The sequence below is a fragment of the Panicum virgatum genome, chromosome 5K, assembly GCF_016808335.1.
Source record: "Panicum virgatum strain AP13 chromosome 5K, P.virgatum_v5, whole genome shotgun sequence".
Taxonomy (NCBI): Eukaryota; Viridiplantae; Streptophyta; class Magnoliopsida; order Poales; family Poaceae; genus Panicum; species Panicum virgatum.
Genome location: NC_053140.1, coordinates 9,039,294 through 9,054,373, shown reverse-complemented (window position 1 = coordinate 9,054,373; position 15,080 = coordinate 9,039,294). Strand labels below are relative to the sequence as shown.

The following is a 15,080-nucleotide window of genomic DNA, read 5'->3' as shown; positions in this document are numbered from 1 at the left end:
CTTTATACATGTTACCTTCAGAAGAAGAAAAAACCTTTATGCGTGCAGCGTCCTGTTGGGGTGTTCGTGTTCTTCCACACCCTATGTGTTTGAGCAAACACAATATATATGCCATCGATTTTGGTTAATTGAGCTTGATAAAATGTTTCCAGGAATTAGCTCAGGTGGATGTCGATCGTGCCATCTCATGATCTGCCACGACACTCCTAGGAGCGCTACAGCAGCACAATAATCCTAGGATTTCTGATGGAGTCGTTCGTATCTTCTGGTTCATGCATGTTTGTTCAGAATCAAACGGAATTTTGGAAACCTACCAGCATGAATAGAATTACCGGAACCACTTGACCGAAACAGAGTCCTTGATGACACGGGAAACAGGAAAAGAGTCCGAGATGTAATCCTTTCCGGAAAATCAGGAGTACTTATCGTATCTGCCACGATCTCCTTCGAAAAACCAACCCGCTATCTCCAGGGACCCCGCGGGCTATAAAACCTCCAGCCCCGGCGAGATCTTCCTCCAAAACATCGAAGAGAACCTCTTTGCGCCAGCCGGGAGCGCGAACGATCGAGGCGCCGAGATGGGCATCATCGTCGAGGACCGGAGGCCCTTCGCCTCGCGCTGGGACGGCCCCGCGCGCAGGCGTGGGAAGGCCAAGCGCGACCGCGACGTCCTCCGGTCGCCGTCGTACCTGGCGTTGCGTAACCATGTGGTCCTCAGCGACTTGGAGGGCGACCGCCGCAGCCCCAGCCCCGCCCATGGACGTGCGCGTCCCGACCGGAACTTCGACGGCGATGTCGATCGTCGCCTGAGCCGCAGCCCCAGCCCCAGGCGTCGGCGCGCGCGCTCTAACAGCTACTGGGGCGAGGAGGAAGACGAATCAGATCGCCGCAGCCGCAGCCGCAGCCCCAGTCATCGTCGCCGTTCGCGGTCTATCAGCTTCCGCGGCGAGGACGACGAACTAGATCGCCGCAGCCGCAGCCGCAGCCGCAGCCGCAGCCCTAGCCCCATTCGTCGCCGTCGTGCGCGTTCCAACAGCTTCCGCGGCGGGGACGACGACGGACCAGATCGCCGCAGCCGCAGCCCTAGCCCCAGGCGTCGCCGCCGTGCGCGCTCTAACAGCGACCGGGACGACGAGCTCGACGAGCCGGATCGCCGCAGCCGCAGCCCCAGACGTCGCCCCGCTCCTAGGAGTTGCCGCAGCCGCAGCCGAACCCGCAGCCAGGAGTGCGAGGACAGGGGTTGCTGCTCGCCGAACGACGACGACCTCCACATGCCGCCACACGACGACGACTTCTACGTGCGCATCGAGAGCCCGGACCGTCTGTTCAAGTGCGTCCGCTGCCACGACATGCTCTCCTCCACCGTCTACGAGGTGAGTGACCCATCATCGATCCAAACCATGCCTTAGCTAGATTTCCTCATCATCTTCCCTGACATTCGTGTCGCCGTCGTCGTCGTCGACTTGCAGTGCGCCGAGGGGCACGTCACCTGCGCCACCTGCCACGGCTCCGCAAACGGCGCCGGCGCCGCCGGCGGCCACAAGTGCAGCCACTGCGGCTCGCCGGAGTACGCCCCCAGCCGCGCTGTGGCCAACTGGCTGAGGTCCGTCCGGTTCTCGTGCCCCAACTACCAGTACGGCTGCCCGTCCTTCCTCCCGAGGCACGAGATGAAGGCTGATCACGAGGCCACCTGCCGCTACGCGCCGGTCTTCTGCCCCCTCCGGCACTGCTACTTCGGCGGCGGCCCGGCGGACGAGCTCGAGCGCCACCTCACGTCGCGCCACGACTGGGACGTGGTCGCCTTCCGCTACGGCGAGCCGTTCCGCGTGCGCGTGCAGCCGTCGCAGTCCCTGCTCCGCGCCGAGGACGGCGAGATCTTCCACCTCTGCTCGGAGCTGGAGCCCGGCGGCACCGCGCTGTCGATGATCCGCATCCGCCCCGAGAACGCGGCGGCGGCGGAGTTCACGTACGAGCTGAGGACGCCGGCGGCGGCGGGGCTGCGGCACGGGCTGCAGATGCAGTCGACGGTGTGGGCCACGTCGCTGTGGCGCGGGGCGGAGGGCGCCAACCCCGTCTGCGTCACGGTGCCGGACGACATGTTCCCGCTGGAAGGGCCCGAGCAAGACTCCGTCGAGGTGCGCGTCCACAAGGTGGCGGCGCCTGGCCCCCCTGCCAGGGACAACTAGTTAATTTAGCCACGTTTAGCAAGCATCATCTCGCATGATTCATCGATTTTTCTCTCAGTTTACACATAGAAAATTTAAATATCTCAGTTACTAGGTCCAGTTTGAAACACATGAAACTTTAATTTTCTCTCAATTCATTCTTGTGGGAATTCAAATGTTCCCATCAAACTACTATTGTACAAATGCACATTTGTTTCAAACCGTTATCAGTTTTTTCTTCGCGCTTCCATTTCAAAGCCAATTTCTGCTAGTATTTTTTTATGTGTAATCCAATTTCTGTCTCAATTTCTTTCATCACACTAGTAAAGGTGGAAAAAAAACTTATACACCCGTGAGGATTGTCGTGGTTCTAACCTGAATTCAGAAACTTCCAACTTGGAATGTCTTGAAATATTACTCAAATTTCTAACATTTTGGTTGTGAAGGAAAACTAATCATGAAATCGGAATTCTCGGCTAGAAAAGGTTACTCGAAAGTCTCGATGGAACAGTTTTTTGGTGAAGGATTTATCTTGCATAACAATAAATTGTGTTCCAAACCTAGTTAAAAAATTCCAAACTATTATTAAAATATCATTAAATTTAGAAGAGAACTCATGCACCCACAAAAAAATGAAATATCAGTGATTTGGATTAATTTTCACCATATATATGGCACCCCACATTCTAAGTTTATGCACCCACCAAATGCATCTCAACTAACCATTACAAATTTTAAATCTTGTATTATTGGGACAAGTACATTGATGTTGTCTAATAGACAGACTTATACATTACCATATAATTTTAAGTTAATTTCATATAAAACATCTACGATCAGTTGCCTTTTAAGTTGTTTCGTAATAATTATTCAATATAGTAATTTTTGTATGGATAAATTTAACCAAACACGTATAATGCTGAGAAAGTGATGAATTCCTCAATTTCGTGAAACAGCCACATTGTTTTATGTTCTTCGTATGATAAAAAATCCTATGCGACCATTTATGTGTAGTCATATACTTGATATTATAGATCGTATTTTTTGAATAACAGAACAATTGTTCTTGGATATAATAAGATAAGAAAAAGTGGTAAAGGCGAAAGCGTTAGCGTCTTTCGAGCGGCAGCAATCCTTTTGGGCCATCGCGGGTTGTGAACAGAACAGCGAGGCCTTAACAATTTTCAGGCGCCATGTCGGGCTAGGTTTTGGGTTGCAGTTTACCCCCCAAAATAAGCACAATTGAACGTGAGAAGCTAAAAAACGTGTCCTTTTCAACATGCTGCTCGGAGAATCCTATAAAAAAAACTGCTCATTTGGCAAAAAAAAAAACTGCTCAGAAAAAAAGAAAGAATTTTGTCGGAGAGGGGGTTGCTCGATCTCCCGGACGTACTCTCATCGATCCACTCGCCGCCGTTAGAGCAGTCGCCGCCAGAGGCATTATACCTGGAGAGGATCTGAGGATGGAGAGGAAGGACTCCGAGTAGTCGTGCGGGTCCTCCGCGACGGCTCCGGCCGGCGCACCTGTAACACCTCATGTGTTTAAAAATAATTAGCAAGGTTGTTAACCAGGTCACCATGCATAATCAAGCATAATTAAAGCAAATGCATGTGTATATATGTATGTGTACATGAGTATGTGTGCAAGAGTAGAATAGTTCTATAAACTTTCATAATCAAATATACAAGTGTAGCCAAATGCATCCACATGTCCATGTTGATCTGGTCTGCAAAAATGAATCAAAGGTTTTGATCAAAACTTTAATTTTAAACATGAAATGATGAATAGTTCAAGTTTGAGTGGGTTTAAAATAACTTCAAAAATAGGGCTCAAATTAACTTTTGCTTAAAACGAAAGTTGTAGCTTTTGCAATTTCCTACAACTTTCATGTTGAAAGTTTTTCGAGTTTCAATTGAAAATTTTGAGAAAATTTCAGTCAAACTCGTTGACTCTTTCTCCCTCTTCTCTCTGTTCCCTTCCCTGGTTCCTGAGCAGAGCCGAGCAAGGCATCATTGCCCCTGCGGCAGGCGCCTGCTCGCCGCCTGCCGCAGCGCTGCGCCCACTGCTGCCACCGCGTTGCGGCCACCGTTGACCCCAAGCCCCAATCTCCTCGCTGCGCTCTGCCCCGGCTTCAATGCCGCACCACGACGCTGGCTCCGCGACACGCGCTCGCGGCCACCGCTGCGCACGCGCGCCTCCGGCCATGCCCGGGCTGCTGCCCGCCCTGCCCGAGCTACCGGCCTCCCTGCCCGCGCCCATCCCCTCCTCCTTCACCATGCCGCCTATAAAAGCCAACGCAAGCCTCTGCTCGCGCGCCCGCGAGCCACAGCCGCCGCCATTAACGCCGCCGAGCTCGCCCTCCACACTGAGCCCCACTCTCGCACCGCCTCGACCCCGAACAACCACCTAGGTGTGTTGGCCACCACCCAATCTACCTTCCCAAGCCGCTGGACAGCCACTCAGGCCCCTCCCCTCGCCGGAACACGAGCACCACCACCGGTGCCCGCCATGGCCGCCACCCCTCCACAGTGAACCCCACCCTCCACCCTCCCTCCGCCCCAGCCAAGCCCAGGAACAGCATCTCCACCCTCCACTAGTGCTCACCGGCTCAAGCTCGCCCCCTTTCTCTCGCTGGAGCGCCGCCGCCGCCACTAGCCACCGCCGCCCCCTCCACTGTGCCGCCGGCGAGCCCCATCCGGCCATCCCCGCGAGCCCCGAGACCACCCACAAGTGCGCCTCGACGCCCTCTTCCATTTCCCCCACCTACCCCACGCCGCCGCCGAGTTTCCTCGCCGGAATCCGGCACCCCGACGTCTCCCCTGCTCCAAGTCCGGCCAGCGACCTATTTGTAATCGCCCAAATCTTTCCAGGGGCCTAGATGCAAGATCTCGTTTTCTTTTTCTTTTTATTTTCAAAAACAGCAAACTTGTAAAATCGATATAAATTCGTAGAAAAATTGGAAAAATGCAAACTCAAATGTTCTGGAATCCTTGTGACTATATATACAACTTTAATTATATGAACCATTTCATTTTCTCAATAGTTTTTGCTCTATTTAAAATACAAAAATAAGTAGCTTTTATTTGTATCTCATGTTGTATGCATGTTCTGGTTCTTATTTTTGGATAGTGGTATAGTAGAAAATAGCGTAGCTCAGTGTAAAAGTTTCATGACCATAGGACAAATCTAGCTATAGATTTTAATAGACCTTGCTTTATGCCTAGGATAAATAGTTTTATTTATACAAATTGTTCTGCTAATATTAATTAGCTGAAACTTTCACAGTTGCTCTATTGTGATTCATGTATTCCTCAGAAAAACTTTGGAAATTTTTAGTTAAGTAAAACTGATCCAAATAATTTATGGTAGGAAGAAATGTACTAAATAAAGAAAAATAGTTTCTCTGTATAGAAAAATCTCATATTTTTACTAGAGCTTCTATTAGAGTACTAAATCCTTCTGGTAAAGTTTGAGTCTCTAGAAATTAGTGTAACAGTCTATGGAAATTAGTTTTGATCCATATAGCTATATGTTTCTCTATTTTTCATGCTATGTTTACTGCTCCATAAAATCTTAAAAATTAACAGTAGACGCCACATAAGAGTAGGAAGCCTCAGTAAAAATTGTAGCATCTTTACTTGTATGGTTTGTTCTGTATAAATGAATCTTGGTCGTAGTAGTAGCTGTTTAATGTCTTTTTAATAATTAATATGCTCAATGAAATTAGCTAAAAATTTCACAGTAGGCATGTTACTCAGATATGTACCTTGCATAAAAATTTCAATACCAGAAAGTATATGTAACCCTAGTTATGGCGTTACAGGTTAGTATAGTGTTAATTAAGAAAAATACCATTTCTACATGTCAAGAAAATGAAAGACAACAAACTCCTAGTCCTTTTATGAATAAAATTATGTTAGATAGTACTCTATAAACGATTGCCCAATAAAGAGAACATAATCTCCAACTTAACTGGAGTTGTGTTGGTTTACAACTTTATAGTGAATTAAATCATGAATTGAGATCATCACGTAAACTCATGCATATGCATCTCGTGTAGATTCGACTACTCTCGCCGACGGTACGTACGAGCTGGTGCCCGAGTCCGAGAGTGAGCAGCGTGAAACTCAAGTGAATCTAACTGAAGCCACTAAAGACCCGAACCAAGTTTCGGAAGAGCCCAAGGCTAGGTACACTCAGGAAGGCAAGCCCCGGAGCATGACCTATTACTTTCAACTTTATACAACTTATTGTTTCTATATACTTGTGCATTTAAGTTTACAGGAGTTGATTGAAACCTTACTTGCATGATTCTAGGTACCTATGTTTGAACACTAGTATGTGTAGGTCGCTAGTTGGCTATGCTTAAGAGTTCGGTAGAAGTCGAGTGATTCCCTGTCAGTCGCGAGAAAATTAGGAGTTGATTGTTTAATTTATGTTGAAACCATAAGGTCGACGGGCGGGGCTGTGATACGATATTCATGTTACTGGTTGAGGCCCCGTCTGGGTAGTGAAAATGGCTAAGGTCGCAGTGTGTGGTAGTGGTGGTTAAGCGTTTGAACGTACTAACCACATGCCGAGAATATGGTAATCGGTAAGCTTAAGTACTGGATTGAACCGAGGCCGAAACATACTCCTCACCGTCTTGAACTCATTCACATCTAGCTAATGGCGAGTACAGAGTCGTCGTATTGATGTACTTGAGGGCGGTGGGCCTGTTCCGTGAAGCGGGAATTGAAGGGAACTATTGCGTGGGTGACTCTGTTCCCATGCGTGTGTTTAGATCTTCCTGGCTAGATTAACAAACTCGATTCGAATCGTCCGTTTCTCGCGGTTATTGTGACTGCTTAACTCTTTTGCCACATAGAGTAAGAAGTGGAACAATGATGATGATGAATATGGTTGAATGATGAAAAATAATTGTTTTCCATCATGTATGCTATTGGATAGATGTTCACTTAGAAGGATTAATTGAACTAGAATTTTGAAGCTAAAATCGGAAATTAAGGATTTACTTTTAGTTTCTTTCGGCGAAACAAACCCCTCCAGCCAAAAGCCTTGTATGTCTAGGTAGTGGGCTAAGTATACCCATAGTCGGGTCAGCCTTGCTGAGTATTAGTATACTCAGCCTTACTTGTGGCTTAACTTTATTTTCAGGTGATACATTTGAAGATCAGATAGCTAGCTTGACTTGGCCGTGTACTTTACCTCCTGATTGGTCGGTGGAGTGGGATCCGACTTCTGCCGACGATGACAATGCCGAGTGATGTCATGTACGGGCTTCATCATGACATCTTGTATCGTCGTTTAGAACTCGCTTTATTTCCGCTGCAGTTGAACTCTGAACTACTTTCAATTTGAATTTCAAGTACCTTTTTAAGATTTCAAACTCGGTTTGTAATATTTAAGTTAAGACTCTGTGATGTAAGAATTTGTGAAATATTGTACTCTCCGGACTCACCTTCGTGTGAGTTGCATGTAAGTTTTGGGTTTCGAATGCAGCTCAGGTGGTTTTATCGGGACTCTACCCGACTGACTGTCGGATTACTCCGTTTGAAGTGCGTGTTAGCCGGGATTACCTTTATGGTAATAATTAGCACACTTAAGCCGGATTAATTCGGACGGTTCTGCCACAGCGCGTCGTTCCTCCTGCTCCTGGCGGCCGAGGTTCGTCTGCCATATGCAGTGCGCCCGGCGATGGGCGGCGGCGCCTAGCGCGTCAGGAGCACCAACTTGCCCGACGGCACGCCACCGCACGCGGAGAGCATCCCGCTCGTGCTGCCCGATCCTTCTAGCCGGCTAGCGGGGGGGTTGCCGTGCTCCTAGTCACCGTCAAGAAAGCCGTTGCCCCGGCGGCCTGATCCGGCGTGCGTGCTCACGTCGTCATAGGTTCGACGTGTGAGGTTTGATTTTTTTTTTCAAACGCTACAATTTCTTCCGTGCAGTACTGTAGCATCTAGGTTTTCTCTTTTCTTATTAATATACAACGGGCAACTCTTCCGCCGGTTCTGTTTAAAAAAAGATCAAGATTTCTTTTCCCATAAAGAACTGTAGATGTATGTTTCAGGTTCCAAGCGAGATATGGGTATCTTCGGGGGCGGAGCCAGAAATTTATTTTTTTTATTATTAGGGGGGCCAACTATGTTAATTTATATAAAAATTTAATCAAAATTCAAATTTTCAATGTAAATTTGGGAGAGGGGGCCAGGCCCCTGCCCGCCCCCCTGTCTACACCCCTGGTATCTTTGTTAGGCTCCGATCCTCTCTGAACCTGAGTTTATGGAATCGATATAACATGTACACTTCCGAATGTTCTTCTTGCCAAAAAAAATTGAAAAAAAAAAGAACTCGGTGGCCAACTGTGGAAATAAAGTTGACGTATATGGCAGTAAATTTGGAGCAAAATACTTACAGCTCTCACGAACTCAACTGCAAATGCAGTCGAATCCTTTCTTCTCCACGGAAGGCTAATCAGGAAACATATACTTCCGGGCTCCCCCGGCCACCCCAAAACTGAAGGATCGCGCACCGTTCGTATGGTCGGGCTCAAGCAGCTCGTCCGCCGGGTGTTCAGGATCTGCTCCGCGGAGAGGCGAAGCAGAGGGCAGCTGCAGCAAGCAGAGGTGGAGGAAACGGGCGGCGCCATGAGGAGCGCTGCCGCCGCCGCCACCAGCGCACCTTGGAGCTGGACGTCCTCGATTGCGCCGTCTGCTGGCAGGCCTTGTGCCCTCCAGTTTTCCAGGTACAAATCGTGCACTCCCAAAACCAGAAAGTTTTCTATCTCTTTTGCTGTTACATAAGTGCCGCAATCTCCTTGTGGTGCCGGTACAAATTTTGAGTTCTTTGAAGCGTTGATTTTTTTTTCTGAGAGTTTAGTTAGGGTTGGATTTTCTTATATTACTGAAGTAGTGCTAGCTAGACTAGACAGCAATACGGTCAAGGTAAAAGCTTTTTTAATTTCTCTCTGTTTCTTAGGTTCGTCTGTATGCTAGATTTAAAATCCCTTTTTCAGGATAGGCCCTAGCTAGCTAGACTCCAACCAACCATATGTTACTATGCATTTGATGCCGCTAGTACAATCGGCCATCCTTTTCACTTTTGAAAAGGCAACATAACCTTGATTCATGGTTAGTTTTGATGACCACATTAGGCCAGTCTCGGTAGAAGTTTCATGGGCACAGTTAACTATATTGAGAACTATATAATTGTGCCAGATGAATTTTATAGTGATAAACTTTCCTCACGTCCCATGAACCTCTACCCTTCTCTCTCCTTACCATATCAACAAAATTGATGGTTTTTAATATCATGAAACCCCCATTGAGACTGGCCTCATCGATGCTGCATTAGAGTTTAGAGAATAGCCAACAATTGCAAAATTTGCCAGAAACCCATGATGAATCTTTTTTTTGTGTGTGTTCCTTTTGAGTGAGCTATTCTAGTAACCAAAAAGATTATATTTTATACCAAATAAATACCGATAACAAGTTTTGAAAAGAAAATATTACTTTGATTATTCACCTTTTTCGCAACCATGGCTGAGCGCATATTTACTACTTTGATTCACCTAAAGACCAATACTACAAATTGGTGTTGTGCACTTTATGCTAGTTGCATATAGCGTTTATCTTGACTCTTAAGCTTAATTACATGATCATTCAACAACACAATATATTGCAAGCAAGTTCACTCGGGAATGTCTATTTCGCCCAAGACAGTGGTTTCAGTTATAGCAGACTAGCAGAGAGATGTACTGATGTACATAGCTCTAGCACTTCTGCTATCTAACGCATCCACAACTGACAGCTCTATGCCTCTATTGCTAGGTACCCACTACTTCATATTTACATGCCCAACATTGTCATCTATGAAAATCTTTGTTTCAAGGAACTATTCTAATGCCATACTTAAAAATATGAATGTGTAGATGCTCACCATTGCAAAAAAAAGGATAAATAATGTCTTGGACCGAATTTGTCAATTAGGACCTGAACAACATAGGAGCCATTCCAGTAACCAAACAGAGCTTAGAACAAAATTTTATCTGATATGGACACCCAGTTCCATGCAACTAAGGTTGTGTTTAGTTCGCAAAAAAGTTTGGATTTTTAGTACGGTAGCCTTTCGTTATTATTTGACAATTAATGTCCAATCATGAACTTTCATCTTGTATGAAACAGTTATACTGTATACTTAGTTATTTTTTCAACTGCATTTAATGCTCCACGCATGTGTCCAAAGATTCGATGTAATGGGTACTGTAGAAATTTTTTTGGGAACTAAACATGGCCTAAAGTACCTAATGTTTGCTGTCCTACTGGTGGTTTCTCAACAAGTGCATAACTTTGTATTTTGTTCGTCCAATCTGGCCGTGCATCGACAGTTACTTTTATGCATTACATGCATGCTTAGGATGTGAACTCATACTGTTTTATCTCCATTTGTCAGTGTGCCGTGGGTCATCTCATATGCTCATCCTGCCTCGCCAAGCTCCCAAACAGGAAGAAATGCTACACCTGCTCCCGCAAAGGCGACTACAACCGCTGCTACTCCATGGATAAAGTCCTTGGATCTATGCAGGTTCCTTGCTCCAACGCCAGGTATGGCTGCACCGTGAAGACCAGCTACCACCAGAAGCAGGAGCACGAAGCGACATGCCCCCATGATGAGCCATGCTTCTGCCCCGTGAGCTGCTGCGGCTTCAGCGGCGGACCAGCGGCCGCGACGCACCTCCGCCATTTCCTCACCGATCACGGCTGGCCCTCCACCGAGTTCAGCTACGGGGCCTCCTTCGACGTCGCTGTGCGGGATGAGGATGAGATGCGCGTCCTCATCGGCGACGACGGCCACCTGTTCTTGCTCACCGTGGCGCTGAAGCCGTCCTCCTGCGTCGTCGACTTCTCGGTGGTCTGCGTGCGGCCTCGCGACGTCGAGCCCAAGTTCCGGTGCATCATGGCCTTCGGCTCCTGGAAGAACTCGAACTACTACGCCCGATCGGAGTTCCAGGTGACAAGCACGGCGTTCTTCGGCGGGATGCCGCCGGAATGCGTCATGTTCAGCGTGCCGAAGCTGTGTCTGGACAAGGACAGCAGTATCCATGTCACCATGCACAACACCTTGGCGTGAAAGACCTGTAGCTAGCCTCGAGAGTGCTTAAGGGTGGATCAGATCAGCTGATCTGAGCAATTGGGATACTGTCATAGTAGCTTTTCAATTCCCCTTTTTGATACTGATAGGGGTGTTGAACTGTGATCTCGTCTGAGAAGTAGCGTTTAGTTTCAAGTACACCACCAATAATAAGTGGTTCTTTTTAATATTTGGTACTGTATTCATCAGTAATTTTCGTTTTGTTGCAACAGACAAGAAAAAACAAAATACAGATTGCGGATTATATCCCCTTAAAATTCCGGTAGCCGTTTCTGCAATCAGTGGTTAGAAATGCCTTAGCCTTACATGGACGATTACTAGAATCTCTCACAAGCCTGGAAGTTCTTAGCATTTGTTTGAAGTGGCTCCTAGTTCTTTTTAGGGGGAAATTAAATTTATAAATCTCCAGACCACGGGCCGTGTCCATCCCTCTCTGCCCCACTCATCATCTTTTCTTTCTTGGGCTCTTGGCCCAGCTTCACCTTCACTCTCTACTTGGCCCAACACACACCCTAACCCGATCGGAGGAGGAGACCAGCGGCCGCCAGTCCCCTCCACCCACGCTGCACCCTCCTCCCACGCCGGGACGCGACAGGAGAACGGAGATCGCCGCGACTGCGTAGCCGCGGGGTCCGTCCGGGAACCACCACCGGATTGCCGTAGTTTCGGTGAGCAATTCTGCACATCACATTGCGTGTGGCTGCACCCTGTACTAGCTGCCGTATCAAAAAATTGATTTTGTTCTTTTTCTCCGTGGCCGTAAAAATTGACCCTTCTCCTCTTCCGGCCCTATCACCGCTGCCGCGCCTCCCGTACCCCTTAGGCGAGCAGTTCTTGCGTGATCGGTGGGTTTCGGGCGGTTGGGAGATGAGCGACAGCACCCCCGGTAAACGAAGAGCGGAACCGCAGCAAGAAGGGAGTGGCCGCAAGAGGAAGGATGGCTCCCCCACCAGCGTCACCATGGAGCTCGAGGTCCTGGACTGCCCCGTCTGCTATGAACCCCTGCGGCCTCCAATATTTCAGGTGCATTCGTTGTGCCACCAAAGCCATCACCAGTTTTTGCTTTCCTTTGGTGCAGTGTCCTTCGGTTAGTGGTCGGAAATTCAGACGAGAGTCCTCCGAATCTTTTGGTCTATTTGATTTGATAATATAATGCAGTGCTAAGAAATGCTGTCGGACCATTTGATCTATGGGTCTCAAAGAAACGGGACCATTTGATCTATTTGATCATGTTATTGCTGCAGTCTAAGCATCATTTGGAACACATTGATTTCACGGTAAACTATTGGTTTGCAGACTAATATAGATATGGGGCAAAATCTCCTCTTTCCAAATAGGTCTTAATATTTTGAGAAAGCAGCAAAACTTTGGACTGGGTAGCAGGCTTCATAACCTCCTTATTAACGGTGCTGTACTTTGATCTTAAGAAATTAGAAAACGACACGAAGAGAAGATAGAGTTTGGCATATATAGTAGCTTCTTTCTGTCTTTCTATTTTTGAACAGGCACTGCAGGTCACCTATTAATATTTTGATCTGTGAATGAGCCACTGCAGAATCCAAAGTACATTTTAGACAAATATCGAGTACACAAATAACTGGTCTTACAAAAAAAATGGTGCACTAAAGAAAATACTACTTTTTCTCTCTCTTTTGAACAGGCAGGAGAGCTGCCTATCTTTGTATTAAGATAGGAAAAGGCTATGTTGAAAAGAAAATACTACTTTGATACACCTGAACACCACTATTACCATTTACCAAACTTCATGTAATTCACTTATGCTATTGCCAATGTGTCATAGCACTGATCTTGAATCATAAGTGTAACCGCGAAGTTGTTGATCATTCAATAAAGAATATATTGCAATTCCAGAAGAAAAGGCTGTGTTGAGGTAGATGCTTTTTGGTTCTAGACAATACTTTTAGCTATAATAACAGACCAAAGCTCTAGTACTTTGGCAAGGTACGCATAACTGACTGCTAACTGATAAAGACTTGATTCTAACATTCTACAGCATAAAGACCACACTGCTAAATTTAGCCTAATGAACCTAAAATTTTGCGTTGAAATTTTCTGCTGTAATTTGTGCTCCCTGCGCATGAGATGCTAAAATTCGCCAGTTCTCTTTATGCCTAAACATCACCCTTGATGATCTTTCTATTTCAAGAACTATTCTAAGGTCGTACTCATGGACCTATCAGATGCCCTTTGTGACTTTGTTGAAAAGAAGACCAGATGATGTTTTAAACCTGTATGCTATGATCAGAACAACTCAGGAGTATCTTAATATCGGCTTGCATTTTTATCTTCTATGCTCCTACCTACTTATTAGTTTGAGGGTATGACTAACAGTTAAAAAGCAATGTAATGTGCTTACCGTCTTTTTGATATGGGAACAAGTTCAGTTCCATGCAATTTCAAGCACCTGATATTTATTGTCCTACAAGTTTGTCAACCAATAAGTGCATAACTGAATTGTATTTGTTCATCCATGTTGACCTTGCACATATAGTTACTTTATACATTACATATATGATCTGATTGAGTCTTCCAACTGCAAACCTTAGTTACTTTGGCTACCATAATGTTTATATTTATTTATCTGTAATCCTCAGTGTGCTGTGGGGCATCTCATATGTTCATCCTGCTGTGGCAAGCTCCCAAAACCTAAGAAATGCCACCACTGCTCCTGCGAAAGTGACTACAACCGCTGCCATGGGATTGAAAAAGTCATTGGATCTATCCAAGTTCCTTGCTCCAACACCATCTATGGATGTTCCATGAAGACAAGCTACTACGAAAGGGGAGATCATGAAACAACCTGCCCGCGTGCACCATGCTTCTGTCCTGACACTAGCTGTAGCTTCTCCGGATCAACTGGAATGCTCCAAGAACATTTCATTGACGAGCACCAGTGGTGTTCCACCAAGTTCAGGTATGGCTGGTGCTTTTACACTAACATCCAGGAAGGGGTCCATGTCATCTCTGGCGAAGATGACCAGTTGTTCCTGCTCAACATTGTATTAGAGCCGTTTGGCTGTGCCATCTCGGTGTTCTGTGTGCAGCCTCATGACACGGACCTGAAATTCCGGTGTGCTCTGTCCTTCAACTTCTGGAAGAACAACTCGTACCATGCCCAGTCTTCAGAGTTCCAAGTGCCAAGCACGAAACTCTCTGATGGGTTACCAAGGGATTGTTTCCTGTTCATTGTGCCCATGTTTTATCTGGACGAGGACAGCAAAGTCTGTGTCACTATGAGGAAGCCTTCAGCATGAAAAACCTGACTCCACGCCCTCAGGTGCTCACTGTCACATGCAATCCTTTTTGCTTCGGGATATGTAACAGCTATCGTACTGATGGTTTTATCAACCACCATATCTAAACTTCTCGTGTTTAGTAGCAAGTATCCCTATTATGTACCAGTGTTATTTTGGTCGAGTGTTAGGCGCTCTGCTATGGATATAAAGTTGTAACAGCACAAGTATCAGTTCCGGCTTGCTAGTAATACTCTTGGGAGAATTACCTGAAGATGGGGTTTGGTGCACAAGATCTCTATTTTATTGCGTTATTGTTTATTTGCACTGTTTCCGCGGGTCGTTTTTGCATGTCTTTTGTGAAGGATGAGAACTAGTAGTTCTTTTGGTCTTCCGAGCTCTGCATTTCTTCAGTTACGGCTAATTACTGACGCAGCTTTGGGTTTGTGCGTTTATGCATTTGCTCTACTTGATCCTCACCTTGGTTAACAGGCATCTTTTCTCAGCCTTTTC

General features: G+C 46.6%; 3 protein-coding genes across 3 annotated transcripts; all 3 read left to right on the top strand.

The window, feature by feature from the left end:
- Positions 1-578: 578 nt before the first annotated feature.
- LOC120709653 lies at positions 579-2,186 on the top strand. Its single transcript, XM_039995327.1, has 3 exons — positions 579-794; positions 1,224-1,373; positions 1,410-2,186. The coding sequence occupies exons 1-3, from the start codon at positions 579-581 to the stop codon at positions 2,184-2,186; spliced, it is 1,143 nt and encodes a 380-aa protein (XP_039851261.1).
- A 2,488-nt stretch (positions 2,187-4,674) lies between these two features.
- Positions 4,675-11,292, top strand: LOC120709652 (putative E3 ubiquitin-protein ligase SINA-like 6). The gene is made up of 3 exons (XM_039995325.1): positions 4,675-4,694; positions 8,686-8,908; positions 10,615-11,292. The coding sequence occupies exons 1-3, from the start codon at positions 4,675-4,677 to the stop codon at positions 11,290-11,292; spliced, it is 921 nt and encodes a 306-aa protein (XP_039851259.1).
- A 564-nt stretch (positions 11,293-11,856) lies between these two features.
- LOC120706144 (putative E3 ubiquitin-protein ligase SINA-like 6) lies at positions 11,857-14,860 on the top strand. Its single transcript, XM_039990718.1, has 3 exons — positions 11,857-11,981; positions 12,137-12,336; positions 13,929-14,860. Exons 2-3 carry the CDS (start codon positions 12,181-12,183, stop codon positions 14,586-14,588), a joined length of 816 nt encoding a protein of 271 aa, XP_039846652.1. The 5' UTR covers positions 11,857-11,981; positions 12,137-12,180; the 3' UTR covers positions 14,589-14,860.
- The last annotated feature ends 220 nt before the right edge of the window (positions 14,861-15,080 follow it).